We start from the raw sequence: 20,017 nt of genomic DNA on the forward strand, positions 1-20,017 counted from the left end.
GTTGGTTCCTGCTAGTACTATAAAGTAAATGGTAAATCCCTAGTAGGTTGGTTCCTGCTAGTACTATAAAGTAAATGGTAAATCCCTAGTAGGTTGGTTCCTGCTAGTACTATAAAGTAAATGGTAAATCCCTAGTAGGTTGGTTCCTGTTAGTACTATAAAGTAAATGGTAAATCCCTAGTAGGTTGGTTCCTGTTAGTACTATAAAGTTTAGAGTAAGTCCCAGAAGGTAAACTCGAGCAGGCTAGTACCTGTAGGGTGAGTCCTAGGGGGTACATTTTGATTGGGATAGTTCATGTGACTACTATAAGAATAGGGTGAGTCCTGGATGATAATCCTGTGCAGGCTGGAACCTGCAAAGAGTAAGTCCTATTGGGTAAATTCTGGGTGGGGTAAATCTGTAACGAAAGGGTAGAAGCCCAGTCGCAGTGGCCGTGTGTCACGCCCTGACCTGAGAGAGACGGTTTGTTTCTCTATGTGGTTAGGTCAGGGTGTGGGGTGGGCATTCTATGGTGTCTATTTCTTTGTGTTGAGCCGAGTATGGTTCCTAATCAGAGGCAGCTGTCTATCGTTGTCTCTGATTAGGAATCATACTTAGGCAGCCTTTCCCCCCCCCACCTGTAGTTGTGGGATAGTATTCTTTGTACTGCTTGTTAAGCCTACAAGACGTTACGGTCGTTATCATTGTTTCTTATTTTGTGTTTAGTGTTCTGATTTAAAATAAATACAAGGATGAACGCTTACCACGCTGCACCTTGGTCTACTCCTTTTGACGATCGTGACACCGTGAGAGCGCAGTGTGTGCGTGAAAAGGAGGTTAGTTTTGTGCCCTGTTGGGGTGGTGAACCATGGCAGATTATGTGGAAATAGGAAGACAAGTGTGAATAATTTTGGTGATGTGTGTTATCAATAATAGGGATATTGGAGGCAATACCGGAAAAAGCCATTAAGTCGTCCGTATTCTCCAGTAATACGTTTGCAGACGCTACAGTATCGGTTCTAATACAAGGTATTAGATGCCGTGACCAATTCATTATTATCCGGGGAAGTGTGTAGTGCTATTTTAGAAAATAGTTAATAGAATGTGTATTATAGAAGGGAGTGAAGAAATCTAACATACTCTGAACACCATTGGGAGAGTTTAGGGAATAATAGCTATTGATATGGCGACAAACGGCTCCGATTCTACGTGTAGAACGGAGCTAGAGGATTTTAATAAAGCCATGGAGGCTCTGAATGTCACGATTACCAGGATCAGTAGAAAGGCAGTCAATTGCGGGAGACAGAGGTCCGGTAGATCGTAGTATTTAATAATAATCCGGAAAACACAAGAAGCCGAAAGGCACAGGGCGCACATGTAACAGATGTATATCGTACTCTCCTTGCGTTGTGTTTTCTCCTAATAACTCACATCAGCCAGTGGTCCCAGTTGAGCATCATTTATTCCTGTTGTTAAATGAGAAACAGCACGGTAGTTGTGCAGGGCTTAATGATACTGATGGCTGTCGATGGCAAAAAGCCCTTGCATCACATTTTCATACTGGGGTCACAAAATACAAAAATACAATACAAAATATAACATGTGTAAATACCTGTTGTTAAATGAGAAACAGCACGGTAGTTGTGCAGGGCTTAATGATACTGATGGCTGTCGATGGCAAAAGCTGTAGCATGAAGACAACTGTGTTAGCAGTGGGCTTATGTGACCATTACAACGGTGTATGCTAGCTAACACTTATCTACAGCAATCATATGCCAAAGCACATCACAGAAAGCCCCTCAATCCCTAACAGGTACCATATACCCACACATGTATAAATCAGTAACGTACAGCAAACTTGTACACATTGTAAAATATAAAATATAAAACAGTATTCAGAACGTGATCTACCCCTTGCATCACATTTTCATACTGGGAAGACCTGACGTTCGCGATCTCCCCCTATCTGCAAGCGGGGCCAATCACAACACACCTTATTGTCATCAGTTGAACCAACCAATACGAATGCTTGAACATTAAGTACACATTGCTTTAGAGGCAAGTGGAAACATAACCAACCCTGTTACACACACAATAATCAAAGAGGGAAACACGTTCCCAAAACAAATGACGCACGGGGCGCAGCCCGGTCAATAATAGAAAATAGGGAGCAGTGCTCACTAATGTCTATCCTGAAATGACATCTAACAATCCCGCACGAAATCCTGAACTGAAAAGACACACTAAATACCACCCCCACTAATGACAGACAAGAAACAGGTGAAGAACAGACAGACAAAACCAAAAGACACAGAAACATGGATCGGTGGCAGCTAGTAGGCCGGCGCCGAGCGCCGCCCGACCGAGGAGAGGCGCCACCTTCTGTGGATACTGTGACACTGAAAGAAGCGCATCAGCATTCTACCAATTCGGGCTGGAATAATCAAAAGCTCAATATACCAGCATTTTGATGCCAGCATTCTATCAACAAAAAATGCATCACGATAAACCCAGAATGAGTACCAGTACGCTGCAACAGAAAGACTGGGAATGGGAGTGTATTGATAAAATGTGCACTTCTGCTTTGATGACAGGTTTGAACCCCGTGATCAAAACGGTAATTGCGGGGGTAGTGGATATAAGAGGTTGTTTTGAGAGTGGAATATAACTCCGCTCACTTCGCAGACGTGCGAGGGGTTAATAAGGCCACAGGGAAAAGCACTAACTATAGTTTCAATGGCCAAGATAAGACAAAGAAAAGCATCAAGGCGTAGGGAGACAGAGTCCTGTTTTAGGTGTGGGGCTATTGGTCATTGGAAAAGTGAGTGTAAAGTGGATATGGAGCCTGCTGTATTCTGAGAAAATGCTGCCAGGCAAGCGTTTGCATCGTTTTCAAAAGGGCAACAACAAAGTAGAAGGAATGGAACTTTCACCTAGAGGTGTATAATCTCTGTTTGATCGATAAGTGGTTCATAGAGATTACAGTTTCTATGTGAAGGAAGACGTATGAGATCACATTTTAGCTAACTTTTTAGTAGAGGCCGGGGATTAAATATTGCGGCTTCCTTACGATGAGAAATTGTCTAAATTTGCAACAGGAAAACGTATTTTGGGTTGAAGAATCTAGGCGAAATGCCAGGGGAATGGATTCTAAAGGTAACACATGTAAATTATATGGCCAAACTCAGAAAGCTTTGTTTTTTTTTAGTTATCATGAGACATTTTATGTGTTTTTATTTTTAAATAGATTTACATTTTATGTTGTATAATTCTGGAATAGAATTCTAGAATGGACGAAAGGGTGGACGGGTCACGAGGAATTAGTATAGGGGTTACCAAACCTAAAATTAACTTAAAAATGTTTTATGTGGTGCGGTGGTGAGATAATGTCACCGTGTCTAATGGTAGTACATGCTAAATAAAGGAATGTGGATTTACAATTAACAGGTTTGGTTTATAATTAATACTTTTGGATTGCTGATTAAAATGTAGCATAGTAAATGCTAACGAAATGTATACTCTCTTTTCCAAGAGGGGGTTTCATTATTTTTCGTTGGGAGGTCCCCGGAGACTGTGGGGGGGAGAGCAGTTAGTGATATTCGGCAGTTTTAAGTATAAAAGTATCTGGATTAGGCCATAAATGAGTTCCAGATAATAAGTGAGGCCTGTTCATGTGTGTTCTGGACCTACGCTTCACCAGCACGCACCATTTACTGGTTACGAATGTGCGTTAGTGGTGTGTTGATACTGTGGGATTTATTGGATGGGGTCTTTTCAATTCAGTTAAATTGTGTATGCAGAAGGATGGAAATGTTTTGAAAAGGTATTTAAATGGTTTCTGAAGGACGGGGAAGAAAAGGGAGAGGAAATATTTTAATGGCGTCGAATGCTCTGTATCTGACTTTTCCTGGTGAGGACTGACCAATCTCACTACAAATTATCGGAACAGGGGGATTTAATTATAAAATGAATGAGAAACACCAGTCTCTATCAAAATTGTACCATTACTTTAGGAGATTATTATTATTTCCGTAGGGAGTTGTAAATAGTTGTAATTCTAAATTGATTAGTAATTTGAATTTGTTTATTTTTGATTTAACATGTTGTTTTTGAATCACTTGTTTGATGGGGTAAATGACCAGTTCCCTGAGGTCTTGGTATTTGGGTAAATATACAGAGGTATTGTGTTCAGTCTGCATTTAGAAGGGAAAATATATGTTAATAAGGGCTGACTGTTACTTCAAATAGATTGTGATATATGTATTGCTGATTTCATTTTGTGTTTTTGTTTCGATACAAATTTCACCAGATTGGGATACTGGAGTGTGGGATTCTGCGAGGGGTTAGGGTGCTGCAAGGGGTTAACCTCTAGAGGACCCCTTCCCGCTCTGATCCCGGTACCGGGATTTATTGACAAGATACCATGTCGGGAAATTCAAAACTGCAAGATTCTAATAATTTCAATTTCTCAAACAATCAACTATTTTTCACCATTTGAAAGATAAACATCTCCTAAATCCAACCACATAGTCCGATTTCAAAGAGGCTTTACGGCGAAAGCATAAAGTTAGGTTATGTTAGGAGAGTACATTGAAAATAGCTGTGTGTAATGTTTTGTCAATTCAAAGACAGGCGTCACAAAAAGCAGAAAACCAGCTAAAATTATGCACTAACCTTTGACAATCTTCATCAGATGACACTCCTAGGACATTATGTTAGACAATACATGCATTTTTTGTTCCATCAAGTTCATATTTATATCCAAAAACAGCATTTTACAGTGGCGGTGAAATTCAGATTTTTTCTCCCCTCAAATGCTTCCGGTGAAACAGCGTTACAATTTACAAAATTACTATTCGAAAACATTGGTAAATTATAATATTGTCATTCAAAGAATTATAGATTAACATCTCATAAATGCTACCGCATTGCCAGATTTCAAAATAACTTTACTGGGAAATCACACTTTGCAATAAACGGGGTGCTATGCTAAGAACAATAGGCTAGGCTATACAGGTTAGCACCATCTTGGAACCCTCTAATATCAATAATACTATTGTAAATATTCCCTTACCTTTGATTATCTTCATCAGAAGGCACTTCCAGGAATCCCAGGTCCACAACAAATGTTGTTTCTTTCGACAAAGTTCATAATTTATGTCCAAATAACTCCAAGTTGTTCCATGTTGTTAGCGTGTTCAGTAGGCTCCTCAAAATGTAGCGCGGGGGGGGGAGTCACGACGAAAAGTTACAAAAAATCTATTTACGTTCGTTCAAACATGTCAAACGTTGTTTAGCATCAATCTTTAGGGCCTTGAGAACGTGAAACGGATAAATATTTCAACAGGACCTCTCCTGTGTCTTGATAAACGTTTGAAATACAAAGTCTCATCTCACATGAACGCGCATGTGTGCACAAATTCCCTTCCTTGTCAACTTCCCTTCCTTGTCATCCGGTCTCTGTTCATCATAGACGCTTCAAACAACTTTACAAAGATCGTTGACATCTAGTGGAAGCCGTAGGAAGTGCAAAATGAATCTTTTGTCACTGTGTTCTATTAGCAATGACTCGAAAATAGTACAGCCACAAAATTGTCATTTCCTGCTTGCATTTTTCTCAGGTTTTTGCCTGCCATATGAGTTTTGTTATACTTACAGACACCATTCAAACAGTTTTAGAAAATTCAGAGTGTTTTCTACCCAAATCTGTTAATAATATGCATATCCTAGCTTCTGAGTTGGTGTAGGAGGCAGTTAAAAATGGGCACATATTTTCTTCAAAATTCTCAATACTGCCCCCTAGCCCCAACAGGAGTGTGCTCCTAATCTCAGCTCGTTACCTGTATAAAAGACACCTGGGATCCAGAAATCTTTCTGATTGAGAGGGGTCAAATACTTATTTCCCTCATTAAAATGCAAATCAATTTATAACATTTTTGACATGCGTTTTTCTGGATTTTGTTGTTGTTATTCTGTCTCTCACTGTTCTAATAAATCTACCATTAAAATGATAGACTGATCATTTCTTGTCAGTGGGCAAATGTACAAAATCAGCAGGGGATCAAATACTTTTTTCCCCTCACTGTAGAACTGTTTGGCCATAATGACCATTGTTATGTTTGGAGGAAAAAGGGGGAGGCTTGCAAGCCGAAGAACACCATCCCAACCATGAAGCACGGGGGTGGCAGCATCATGTTGTGGGGGTGCTTTGCTGCAGGAGGGACTGGTGCACTTCACAAAATAGATGGCATCATGAGGGACGAAAATTATGTGGATATATTGAAGCTACATCTCAAGACATCAGTTAGGAAGTTAAAGCTTGGTCGCTAATGGGTCTTCCAAATGGACAATGACCCCAAGCACATTTCCAAAGTTGTTGCAAAAGGGCTTAAGGATAACAAAGTCAAGGTATTGGAGTGGCCATCACAAGCAAGGAGGCCTACAAACCTGACTCAGTTACACCAGCTCTGACAGGAGGAATAGGCCAAAATTCACCCAACTTATTGTGGGAAGCTTGTGGAAGGCTACCTGAAAAAATTTGACCCAATTTAAACAATTTAAAGGCAATGCTACCAAATACTAATTGAGTGTATGTAAACTTCTGACCCACTGGGAATGCGATGAAAGAAATAAAAGCTGAAATAAATCATTCTCTCTACTGTTGTTCTAACATTTCACATTCTTAAAATAAAGTGGTGATTGTAACTGACCTAAAACAGGGAATTTTTACTAGGATTAAATGTCAGGAATTGTGAAAAACTGAGTTTAAATGTGTTGGCTAAGGTGTATGTAAACTGTAGAACAAAACTTTTTATTTTATTTTGTATTTACCAAATAAGTCATTTTCGGCAATAATAAAAAAGAATACAAAAACGCCATTTATTACCCTATAGGCTCTTGAACGAACCATGGCGGAGTTAGTGCCTGCTGCCCTGGGATTGGCTCCGCCTCCCTGGGTTGGTCCCAGTCCTCTCTGGGTGAGTTTAGTAGTACCCCCTGGTGGCCACGGACAGGGGACGGGCCCTCTCTCCGGCGGTCGGCCCCGCTTCCCTGGGTTTGTCCCATCCCTCTCTGTCTACTCCCTCTCTTCCTGGTGAAGAGAGCAGGGTGGATGTAGTGGCGCCGCCTGGGTGTTGAGGGCAGGAGGTTGGCCCCCCTCTCCGGGAGACACCCCCACCCTCCCTGGGGCGGCCCCAGCCCTCTTTGGCCATCACCCCCATCTTCCTGGTGCAGGGAGCCTGCTGGATGTAGTGGCACCCCCTTTTGGACGTGGGTGGGGGTCGGCACCCCTCTCCGGGTGTAGGCCCCCCTTTCCCTGAGTTGGCCCCATCCCTCTCTGGCCCTCTGTAGGGAGCTAGCTGGATGTACTGGTGCCCCCTGGTGGCCGTGGGTGGTGAGGTAGGCACCCCTCTACGGGGGTCTGGCCCCCCTCTCTGGGCCTCAGCTGACCCCCCCTCTCTGCACCACCCCCCCTTCCCTCTTTCACTGTAAGTTCTACACCTGTTGTATTCGGCGCATGTGATAAATACACTTTGATTTGATCTTATTTTCGTGGCCAGATTTCGGGCGGAGTAAAACCTCTCACTTTGCCTCTTGCTCTCTGCACTCACGCATGTGCATCAGAATTGTACGTCTTCTAGATTCTATCAAAAGCTTCCGAAAGCGACGTGGCTTTTCTTAGCTACGTCGGTGCCTAGCAACTTCATCTATTTATTCTCAGAGATATTCGTTTGGACACGTTCATATAGTAACATAGCTAGGTAAGAAACTACATGTTAAAGAATTATTCTAGCTTAGTAGCCAAACTGTTATAACCGTATATACCTACGTCTTCATTCATTGTGGCGCCTGACTACTGTAGCTAGCAGGATTGTTTGCTGGTAAATAAACAAACAATCTTGAGGCGTCCAGTGCAACGTTGACGTTGAAATTAGAAAGCAATGTCTGTCTTGATTGCTCAACGTAGTGTTTCGTTGTGAAATCTTCTTAGTCTATGGTTGACATCGACACCAGTTAACAAGCTAATGTAGCTAACTAGCTAGTTAACGTTAGCCACAGTATCAGGTTTATTCGTGCACCCACACAGAAAATGGACCAAAATCTCAGCTAACACATTATAGGCCAGGCCTAAATGTTTAATCATTTACGGACAGACCCGTAACTGAACCCTTTATTATACATAAGAAATTGTGAGGGATGAAGAGATGTGTAGCTAGTGACACTTTGATGGACCTAGCTAGCTAACCCTAGGCTGTCGGACTTGTTTGCTCCCCAGCCGAACCATCATGGACCAGGTTATGCAGTTCGTTGAGCCCAGCCGGCAGTTCGTCAAGGACTCCATAAGGCTCGTTAAGAGGTGCACAAAACCAGACAGGAAAGGTATGGTTATCAGTCACCCAGCTCTTTCTTTATATGTCAGTGGTTTACTTATACACTTGAATATGTGTTTAGGTTACACGATCTGCTATCCTGATTTAGGATCTTGTCTTTTGTCAGTTCACTGTCTGCTGACTGAGTTTACACTCTCAAGCATAAAATCATTGCACAGTAGATTGTCAAAAGGGTTACTTGGGTAGCAAGTTAACTGACTGCAACCTTGCATAGCTGAGCAGCTACAAAGCGTTATTGGGAGATGGATAGCACTGGTGATTAATCACTGATTGAATCTTCAGTGTTGACTTCACAAGACCACAATCACAGCTTCAGATATAACCAATCTCTTTTAGCATGACATTAAGTGAATGGAGCAGGCCTGTTTCTATTTTAAACCCCTTGATGTAAAAAAAAAAAAAAAAAACACACATTGATCAAGAAGACTCTTGTGAAGCTCTGTCTGTTTTTTCTGCCGTTGTCTGTGAAATATTCTAATTGTACCATCTCTTCTGATCATTTATAGAATTCCAGAAGATCGCCATGGCAACGGCGATTGGGTTTGCCATCATGGGCTTCATTGGGTTCTTTGTCAAGCTCATCCACATCCCCATCAACAACATCATTGTGTAAGTAGGACCACACCTTCAACATAGGACTAGACTGCATGACACACACCAGGAGTCAAACAGTAGTCAGTACTTTATTATGTACATTATTGGAAGAAAACACCATTTAAGTCCATTTGGCTTTGTAGGTAAGTGTAGAAATTGGGTGATTTAGCTAAGGTGCGCTTGTGTTACCAATCTACAAGCATCCAATATGTGTAATGTAATCAAGGTATGATGTGCATAGATGCATGTAGTAATGCCTTGGAAGATAGATCTGCATTAATATCAAACATACTGCTGTTTTCTAGCACTTTGATGTGATTGAATGCAGTACACATGCTCTATTTCAAATCATAAGGAATAGTGGAGGACTGTAGACTTTTGGGTGAGAAACTTAATTAGCCTCTGTGGCCCTGTTCATGTGTTGTTCTTCTCTCTCAGGGGCGGCTGAACATCTGGAGGTGTGATACAACTACAACTACAGAACTACAGAACTACAATACCCAGTGACCTGAGACAGTGGGGCAACATGGGATAGTGGTGGTGGGGGGGGGTGAAGGGATGTGATTTTTGTTTTTACATTGTGTGCAATGTTTATTTGGCTGTGTTAATAAATGAAAGCAAAATCTGCGTGTTACTATGATGATAATTATTATGTATGAGATGTATATTGTGTGTACGTCACAGGAGGCTGCTGAGGGGAGGATGGCTCATAATGTCTGGAATGGACTGGTATTAAACACATGGAAACAATGTTTCATGTGTTTGATACCATTCAATTTATTCTGTTCCAGCCATTACTATGAGTCCATCCTCCCCAATTTAAGGTGCTGAGTTCCAAACCGTATACTTGCACCCTACAATCCACCATTGAGAGTATGCCCCCCCGTGCTGGCAGAGGGTGGAGCACGCTGGTCGGTTATGTAATTTCTTGTCCCTGCAGATGCCCATGCTCCAGAGCAACGGCTGGTCCGTAGTCACGGTTACAGGCTTCCTCTGGTCTCCCTGGCTGACGGGCTCGTAGGTGTTGTATGTGCTCACCAGCCTCCCGAACTGCAGAACCTGGTTGTCTATAACACAGTCAGTAAGACATGTTCAGCTTGCAGAACCTACATGGAAAGGTAATAGAGGAAAACACCACTGTTTACAAACACACAGTCTGTCCCTGTGTAACCCCAGGGTGGTCCAGTCAGACCACTCCATGCTGTGTATTAAAGCACTCAGCTGGGACCAAGGGAACGGTGGTGGGAGGGTGTTCACACACACAAGGACTAGCATTGTGCTTGACCACTGTGCCTAAGAGAACTGAGAACTGGTATGCCTCAAAGCCAACCCTCTGGCCCGGACAGGAGAGACTTCTACCATAGAGCAAGCTGCATTAAGTTGAGGATTTTCAGGTTCTCTTTTCATGTGTCCATTGGTATTAATAAAATAATATTCTTCACTACATAAGTGTAGACTTCATTACAATAGAAAGATGACAGGGGGGGTGACACGTGAAAATAAAGTGAGAGGACTGTAGCTTGGGTGATGATGATGTCGGTCTTGGAGGTTACTGAAGACGTTAATAGATTTGATTTTATTTGGATCTCTTTTAGTCCCCATTTGGACTAATCTTCCAACAGTCCTTAAATATTAAAATACAATTTATATACGAACACATTTTCACATATAACACACTATTACAAACATACATAATATACTAACGTAATGAGATGAGGTGGTCCTGAGACTAGGTCGACAGTGACCTCGTTTGGCAAAATCGGGCATTGCAGGATGTTGCGTTTCTCCTTCCATCAGAACTCAAAGAATGTACTACTAACTTATTGTCATGTCTATTTAATATGAAGGATATGTTTAGCATCTTTGTGCACCTCAAGGGTTGATGTAAAAATGGGTTATACATGGACTGTCTGGATTATGCCATTGTAACATTGTCTTGTGATTTTAATAACCACACCTCACATTCCCTTGGGGACAAAGTTATTCTACCGTATAACCCCATTCTACCGGCAGACAGGCTGAAACCACATCCTATTCTACTACATCAACACTAACATCTCAGAGTTACTTTGTTTGAAAAGTCTATTGGGACAGGAGAACAAAACATATGTAGAATATTAAATTAGGTTATTGAATGTGTATAAAAAAAAAATTGTCCACCATAATCATGTTTCCTGGATGGTACTAAACAAACACCGAGAACAAATCAAAATCAGGTGGCTGAATGCACATCAGCCTGACAAAACGCCATCCTGCTTCAAAAAACAGAACATCCATGATGGTACACTGTGTTTGTGTGTGTGTTGTAAACATCCACGATGTTACTGTGGTTTGTGTGTGTGTTGTAAACATCCACGATGTTACTGTGTTTGTGTGCATGTTGTAAACATCCACAATGTTACACTGTGTTTGTGTGTGTGTTGTAAACATTCACAATGTTACACTGTGTTTGTGTGTGTGTTGTAAACATTCACAATGTTACACTGTGTTTGTGTGTGTGTTGTAAACGTTCACAATGTTACACTGTGTTTGTGTGTGTGTTGTAAACATCCATGATGTTACACTGTGTTTGTGTGTGTGTTGTAAACATCCACAATGTTACACTGTGTTTGTGTGTGTGTTGTAAACATCCATGATGTAACACTGTGTTTGTGTGTGTGTTGTAAACATTCATGATGTTACACTGTGTTTGTGTGTGTGTTGTAAACATCCACAATGTTACACTGTGTTTGTGTGTGTGTTGTAAACATTCATGATGTTACACTGTGTTTGTGTGTGTGTTGTAAACATTCATGATGTTACACTAGCAATAGGAGGAATGGGGAGTGAAAACAGTCCTGAAAAGAATGAAAGGAAGTAATTGGCCATAGAGGACATTGAGGCAGAGGCATACCGTATGTTGTGTGAATGACGTGAGTCCTCCAAACCGTTCCTCTGCAGAACCTATGCTGAAGACACTAGTTGTAGTTAATTTAACCACTAGGGGCAGTACTCCACTGTGGAAAGAGGAACAGTGGATTGTTGGGGAAAGATTTTTTTTCGATACACCATTTTTTGATACATAGGCATGCACGTACGCAGCCCATCAAACATGTAATGGGCAGCCCTATCAATGCCTAGCACTACATGACCAAAAGTATGTGGACACCTGCTTGTCGAGCATCTCATTCCCAAATCATGGGTATTAATATGGAGTTGGTCCCCCCTTTGCTGCTATAACAGCCTCCACTAGACGGCAAGCTTTACATCACTCCAGCCGACGCTTGGCATTGAGCTGCTCGGCCATCGAAACCCATTTCATGAAGCTCTCAACGAACAGTTATTGTGCTGACTTTGCTTCCAGAGGCAGTTTGGAATTCCCTAATGAATGTTACAGAAGATTTTTACGCGCTTCAGCACTCGGCGGTCCCATTCTGTGAGCAGCCACTTCGCGGCTGAGCCGTTGTTGCTCCTAGATGTTTCCACTTCACAATAACAGCATTTAGTTGACCGGGGCAGCTCTAGCAGGGCAGAAATTTGACAAACTGACTTGTTGGAAAGGTGGCATCCTATGAAGGTGCCACGTTGAAGGTCACTGAGCTCTTCAGTAAGGCCATTCTAATATTTGTCTATGGAGTTTTCATGGCTGTGTGCTTGATTTTATACACTTGTCAGCAACGGGTTTGGCTGAAATAGCCGAATCCACTAATTTGAAGGGGTGTCCACATACTTTTGTGTATATGTAGTGTAGGTTGGGGCTAATTAAGCTAGCTCAAGTCACGGCTCCACACCTGATAAGATTTTAAACAGGAGGGGGGAGAGAGCGAGAGACACAGTTCCATTTCAGCCCAAATGCCATTCCGCTAGAGCCGCCCCCAAAGACTATTTGGAGTCATCACCCCCCCCCCCTCTCTCCTCCTCACCTCTCTCTCCAGAGTAATTTGTAGTGTAAATATGGGTATTTAAAGCGGTCACCTTCTCTGGTCTCAGGGCTGAAAAGGCAATTACAGCCAGCAAACAGCTTCATTGTTATCAGTGGAGGTGCGGCGCTCATTCCGGTCCCTGGAGCAACACTGGCTGCCATCGATCGTTATCAGGGCTGAGGAGAGGATTACTAATGAAGCTATCCTGAGGCTCCGTAGTCTGTCTGTTTGTGTGTGTGTGTGTGTGTGTGTGTGTGTGTGTGTGTGTGTGTGTGTGTGTGTGTGTGTGTGTGTGTGTGTGTGTGTGTGTGTGTGTGGTTCTTCACATTAGGTATCTTTCTGTTGATTTCCTCTCCCAGCATGACTCTCTGTATAGCTCAGATCTAAAAGGACATAAAACTGTACAACAGCAGTTTCCCTCCCTGCCTCATCTTGACACAGCACGGCTGGAGAATACTTTGAGGATACTTCACCTCCCTTATTTGTTCTCTTTCTTCAGACCTTGAGCAGGAGATGGAATGAGAGAGAGAGCGAGACTATGCCAAGGTCAGACGGTGAGATAGTTCAGCAACATCTGATTTAGTCCAGGAGAAAACAGAAAAAAATGCTCTCTCCCACTCCCTCGCTCTTTTCCTGCAGAGAATAAACCCAGACAGTCATTAGTACATACTGCAGCTTTAGATACAATACAAATAGGTATTCATTCACCTGCGTGTGTGTGTGTGTGTGTGTGTGTGTGTGTGTGTGTGTGTGTGTGTGTGTGTGTGTGTGTGTGTGTGTGTGTGTGTGTGTGTGTGTGTGTGTGCAAGAGAGAGAAAGAAAAAGTGCATAATAACATCCATTTCTCTTAAATATAAAAAGACAGCAAGGAGACAGAGAAAGCAAAGAAGAAGTCAGAGAAGGAGAATTAGAGAAATGTCCTGCTTGACTTCAGCAGTTAGGAGGACATGTTTATACCTTTCTGAACAGGTCTGACACATGTCTAGACGGATGAAGAACAACACTGTTCTATTATTACTACTGTCTGATGTTACTTACGCTTACACCTCTCTCTCTTGCTAGGTGTGTGTACTGCGTATCTGGAGGCGAAAGAAACGCACACCTGTTTAGGCGAGGTGCTGGCTAGCGGAGTAGAGCACTTGAAAAAGAAAAGGAGAGCCGCACACTTTCGGAGCTCAGATGCAACAATTTAATAACCAACGTTTCGACAGACAAGCTGTCTTCATCAGGGTGAATTTAGTCAGGTCGCCCAAAAAGGTACATATTTTAGCTTTAATAACCAATCCAAACACACACCGGCTCTGACCCTCGTTGGATGTGGCAGGGCTTGCAAACCATTACAGACTACAAAGGGAAGCATAGCCGAGAGCTGCCCAGTGACACGAGCCTACTAGACGAGCTAAACTACTTCTATGCTCGCTTCGAGGCAAATAACACTGAAACATGCATGAGAGCACCAGCTGTTCCGGATGACTGTGTGATCACGCTCTCCGCAGCCGATGAAAGTAAAACCTTTAAACAGGTCAACATTCTCAAGGCCGCAGGGCCAGACAGATTACCACGACATGTACTGCAAGCATGCGCTGACCAACTAGCAAGTGTCTTCACTGACATTTTTAACCTCTCCCTGTCCACGTCTGTAATACCAACATGTTTTAAGCAGACTACCATAGTGTTCTTGGGCACAGGGACAAAGAACACTAAGGTACCGCCCTATCAGATCCACAGATGATGCAATCTCTATTGCACTCCACACTGCCCTTTTCCACCTGGACAAAAGGAACACCTATGTGAGAATGCTATTCATTGACTACAGCTCAGCATTCAACACCATAGTGCCCTCAAAGCTCATCAATAAGTTAAGGTCCCTGGGACTAAACACCTCCCTCTGCAACTGGATCCTGGACTTCATGACGGGCCACCCCCAGGTGGTAACGTTAGGTAACAACACATCCGCCACGCTGATCCTCAACACAGGGGCCCCTCAGGGGTGCGTGCTCAGTCCCCTCCTGTACTCCCTGTTCACTTATGACTGCACGGCCAGGCATGACTCTAAAACCATCATTAAGTTTGCCGATGACACAACAGTGACGAGACAACCAATAGGGAGGAGGTCAGAGACCTGGCCGTATGGTGCCAGGACAACAACCTCTCCCTCAATGTGATGAAGACAAAGGAGATGATTGTGGACTACAAGAAAAAGAGGACCGAGTACGCCCCCATTCTCATCGACGGGGCTGTAGTGGAGCAGGTTGAGAGCTTCAAGTTCCTTGCTGTCCACATCACCAAAAAACGAATATGGTCCAAGCACACCAAGACAGTCGTGAAGAGGGCACGACAAAACCTATTCCCCCTCTGGAGACTGAAAAGATTTGGCATGGGTCTTCAGATCCTCAAAAGGTTCTACAGTTGCACCATCGAGAGCATCCTGACTGGTTGCATCACTACCTGGTATGGCAACTGCTTGGCCGCCGACCGGCCCAGTACATCACTGGGGCCAAGCTTCCTGCCATCCAGGACCTCTATACCAGGCGGTGTCAGAGGAAGGCCCTAAAAATTGTCAAAGACTCCAGCCACCCTAGTCATAGACTGTTCTCTCTGCTACTGCATGGCAAGTGGTACCGGAGCGCCAAGTCAGCTTCTACCCCCAAACCATGAGACTCGTGAACATCTAATCGAATGGCCATCCAAACTATTTGCATTACACCGCTGCCACTCTTTTATTACCTATGCATAGTCACTTTAATAATTCTACCTACATTTACATATTACCTCAATTACCTCCACTAACCGGTGCCCTCGCACATTGACTCTGTACCGGTACCCCCTGTATATAGACTCGCTATTGTTATTTTACTGCTTCTCTTTAACTACTTGTTACTTTAATTTCTTATTCTTATTTTTTGAACTGCATTGTTGGTTAGAGGCTAGTAAGTAAGCATTTAACTGTAAGGTCTTGTATTCGGCACGTGACTAATAAACGTTTATTTTATTTGACACTTCAGTAAGAACATTTACAGCTTCAACTAATCCTCCAAACACATTAGCACCCTGCATTAGCTCCTTCTGATCTCTTACTGAGCCTCACACATAACGTTCTCTCTCCCCAAATCCTGTCTTCCTCTTTCCTAAACTCAGGAGAGAGATCCACTGTGCGATGTCATTAATTACAACACAAGTAAGATTGTTTTCTAGTATTCACATTTCACACACAAACTGAAATGGTCGATGACATCACATAGCTCTGCCACATACGCGTACATACACGTACCTTATTGAACATTCATTCTCTATAAAACTGCATCTCCTACATTGCCCTCCATTAACTTAATGTGATCTTTTTTGAGGGTTGAAGCTTTGCTCAACAGACCCATTAAAGTTAACGGGGGTCAGAGTCTACTCTTTTTAAGCTTCTACCCAGCGGCCATTTTGGGGCTCTTGCCATGTTTTGAATGCCAAATGGCTACCCAGACTATTTGCATTGTCCCCCCCCCCCCTCCACTCCACACCACTGCCACTCTCTGTTGTCATCTATGCATAGTCACTATAATAACTCTACCTACATGTACATACTACCTCAACTAACCGGTGCCCCCGCACATTGACTCTGTACTGGCACCCCCCTGTATATATTGTTATTGTTTACTGCTGCTCTTTAATTTCTTGTTAGTTCTATCTCTTATTCTTATCCATATTTTTTTTTTAACTGCACTGTTGGTTAGGGGCTCGTAAGTAAGCATTTCACTGTAAGGTCTACACCTGTTGTATTCAGCATTTCACTGTAAGGTCTACACCTGTTGTATTCAGCATTTCACTGTAAGGTCTACACCTGTTGTATTCAGCATTTCACTGTAAGGTCTACACCTGTTGTATTCAGCATTTCACTGTAAGGTCTAGAGCTGTTGTATTCAGAATTTCACTGTAAGGTCTACACCTGTTGTATTCAGCATTTCACTGTAAGGTCTACACCTGTTGTATTCGGCGTATGTGACTAATAACATTTTATTTTATTTGGAAAACTTTATTCAATCATAGTCACCACCCGACGTACACAATGCAGGAGCATTAAGGATGGAGGCGCTGCGGCCAATGTTAGTCAGTTCTTGCCTACTGGCTGTTTGTATAGCCAATAGAACAGCAGAGGGAGAGAGGGATGTGTTCTATAGCAGGGCTGACAAGTAAAGATAGAAGGTAACTCTTCTGCAGCCGTCATCACCATCGGAGAATGGATGGGCACAGTTAGACTTAGTGCTGAGGAGAATGGATGGACACAGTTAGACTTAGTGCTGAGGAGAATGGATGGGCACAGTTAGACTTAGTGCTGAGGAGAATGGATGGGCACAGTTAGACTTAGTGCTGAGGAGAATGGATGGGCACAGTTAGACTTAGTGCTGAGGAGAATGGATGGGCCCAGTTAGACTTAGTGCTGAGGAGAATGGATGGGCACAGTTAGACTTAGTGCTGAGGAGAATGGATGGGCACAGTTAGACTTAGTGCTGAGGAGAATGGATGGGCACAGTTAGACTTAGTGCTGAGGAGAATGGATGGGCACAGTTAGACTTAGTGCTGAGGAGAATGGATGGGCACAGTTAGACTTAGTGCTGAGGAGAATGGATGGGCACAGTTAGACTTAGTGCTGAGGAGAATGGATGGGCCCAGTTAGACTTAGTGCTGAGGAGAATGGATGGGCCCAGTTAGACTTAGTGCTGAGGAGAATGGATGGGCCCAGTTAGACTTAGTGCTGAGGAGAATGGATGGGCCCAGTTAGACTTAGTGCTGAGGAGAATGGATGGGCACAGTTAGACTTAGTGCTGAGGAGAATGGATGGGCACAGTTAAGACTTAGTGCTGAGGAGAATGGATGGGCACAGTTAGACTTAGTGCTGAGGAGAATGGATGGGCACAGTTAGACTTAGTGCTGAGGAGAATGGATGGGCACAGTTAGACTTAGTGCTGAGGAGAATGGATGGGCCCAGTTAGACTTAGTGCTGAGGAGAATGGATGGGCACAGTTAGACTTAGTGCTGAGGAGAATGGATGGGCACAGTTAGACTTAGTGCTGAGGAGAATGGATGGGCACAGTTAGACTTAGTGCTGAGGAGAATGGATGCGCATAGTTAGACTTAGTGCTGAGGAGAATGGATGGGCCCAGTTAGACTTAGTGCTGAGGAGAATGGATGGGCACAGTTAGACTTAGTGCTGAGGAGAATGGATGGGCACAGTTAGACTTAGTGCTGAGGAGAATGGATGCGCATAGTTAGACTTAGTGCTGAGGAGAATGCTGCGTGTGCGTGTGTTTGGGGGTTGATCAACCACTGATCTGAGATGTTGAAGAACATTAAGTATTTTCTCTGATGATTTATTTATCTACCCTCCTCCTCTTCTTCCGCTGAGCTCCAACTCTTAAACTCCCTCAGTCAACACTCAGACGACATTATTATTCAAACAGTACCCTGCCAAACAGAACACTCAACTAAAACAAGCAAATATACCATCAGGGCTCTCCTTTAGAAAAATAAAGTATAATATCCATACATACAGTATGCACAATAAGTATGTTTAACATTGTAGAATAGGGTTGAAATGAGCTAACTTGTACAGTAAACTTGTAATCCAGACATGGATCTACAGTGGTTGAAACGTTGCCACACTACAGATCTGTATGCCTTGTAGTGCAGTCCTCTCTGTGATTCTCTCTAATGTGCAGGACTTCAAACTGAGCCAAAGCCCTGACAGTCTCTTTAGGCCAGACAGCCGCTAACAGCACAGGTCTCTCTTTATAATACAGCATATATGATTCATTAGAATAAGTCTTTAAACAGTGATAGTCATTTATAACACGCACACACACTTTAAAATCATACGAACTCCTAATCTGTCCACTAGTTTCTCTAAAATACTGTTGCCAGGTTACTCAGTCAAACACACATTTACAGAAACATGGAGACATTTGCATATGCGCACACACACAAAAGCTAAGGGTCCAATACTTTTCTTATCTTCATCCATCCGATCCCAGGAGAAATATTCCACTGCCTTCTTTTTTAATTGTGTGATGAATTATTCATTTTATTATGCCTTGTTAATCTGAAGGAGCCTCTCACGCATAATCCCACCCTTATTATCAATCAGGTGCCAAGGTAACAGGTGGGAAAGTAACACACACGCATGCACAAACGCGCGGATGGACGCACGCACACACACACACATACAGGTAACAAAATAAAGGAATCACTTGAGTAAATGAGGAATACAAAGAATATTGAAAGCATGTGCTTACACACAGGTGTGGTTCCTAAGTTAATTAAGTCATTAACATCTCATCATGCTTAGGGTCATGTATAAAAATGCCCAGCTGCCCATTATTTTGGCTACCATGACTAGAAGAAAAGGTCTCAGTGACATTGAAAACGGGGTTTCAAATGAGCATAGGGGGTTTAAAGGGTGTGTGTGTGTGTCTCAGTCACCAGATCTCAACCCAATTGAACACTTATGGGAGATTCTGGAGCGGTATCCGAGACAGCGTTTTCCACCACCATTAACAAGACACCAAATTATGGAATTTCTTGTGGAAGAATGGTGTCACATCCCTCCAATAGAGTTCCAGAATGTTGTAAAATCAATGCCAAGGTGCAGTGAAGCTGTTCTGGCAGCTCGTGGTGGTCCAACGCCCTTTTAAGACACTTTATATTGGTGTTTCCTTTATTTTAGCAGTTACCTGTATATTCACTGGCAAGGAGCCAAGAAGCAAGCTAGCATGCACACACACACACACACACACACACACACACGCACATACACCATGAATGCTCCTGCCTGGATTCCCCTTGACACTGAGTTATACAACCAACCATAACAGATTGTTGAGGTCTCCCCCACCCCCTGTACCGGTGGTACTGTGGTCTGAGCTAACTCATTAACAACACAGCTGGCCACTGGGCCTAGGACTGGGACAAACCACAGGGGGACAGGGGACGGGGGGACAGACAGACGGGGTGATTTTGTGAACAAAGAGGAGGGAAAAGGAGTTGGTGTGTGTGTGTGTACTCACCCAGTTTCCATTTGAGTCCAGTGGTGTGTGTTCTGCACGGTCCTCCTATAGCTATTAGACTGCACCATCTCCCCTCCAGTGCTGGATTCACTCCCAACCTGT

At 43.1% G+C, this 20,017-nt stretch overlaps 1 protein-coding gene across 1 annotated transcript; it reads left to right on the top strand.

The window, feature by feature from the left end:
- The first annotated feature begins 7,469 nt into the window (after positions 1-7,469).
- Positions 7,470-9,596, top strand: LOC115195411 (protein transport protein Sec61 subunit gamma). Its single transcript, XM_029755242.1, has 4 exons — positions 7,470-7,740; positions 8,256-8,359; positions 8,877-8,979; positions 9,403-9,596. The coding sequence occupies exons 2-4, from the start codon at positions 8,266-8,268 to the stop codon at positions 9,410-9,412; spliced, it is 207 nt and encodes a 68-aa protein (XP_029611102.1). The 5' UTR covers positions 7,470-7,740; positions 8,256-8,265; the 3' UTR covers positions 9,413-9,596.
- Positions 9,597-20,017: the final 10,421 nt, after the last annotated feature.

The sequence above is a fragment of the Salmo trutta genome, chromosome 6 (genome assembly GCF_901001165.1).
Source record: "Salmo trutta chromosome 6, fSalTru1.1, whole genome shotgun sequence".
NCBI classification, from domain to species: Eukaryota; Metazoa; Chordata; class Actinopteri; order Salmoniformes; family Salmonidae; genus Salmo; species Salmo trutta.

Coding starts and splice junctions, on each gene's coding strand:
- LOC115195411 (XM_029755242.1), top strand. CDS start 8,266: ATGGACCAGGTTATGCAGTTCGTTGAGCCCAGCCGGCAGTTCGTCAAG. Junction 8,360..8,876: donor CACAAAACCAGACAGGAAAG/GTATGGTTATCA, acceptor GATCATTTATAG/AATTCCAGAAGATCGCCATG.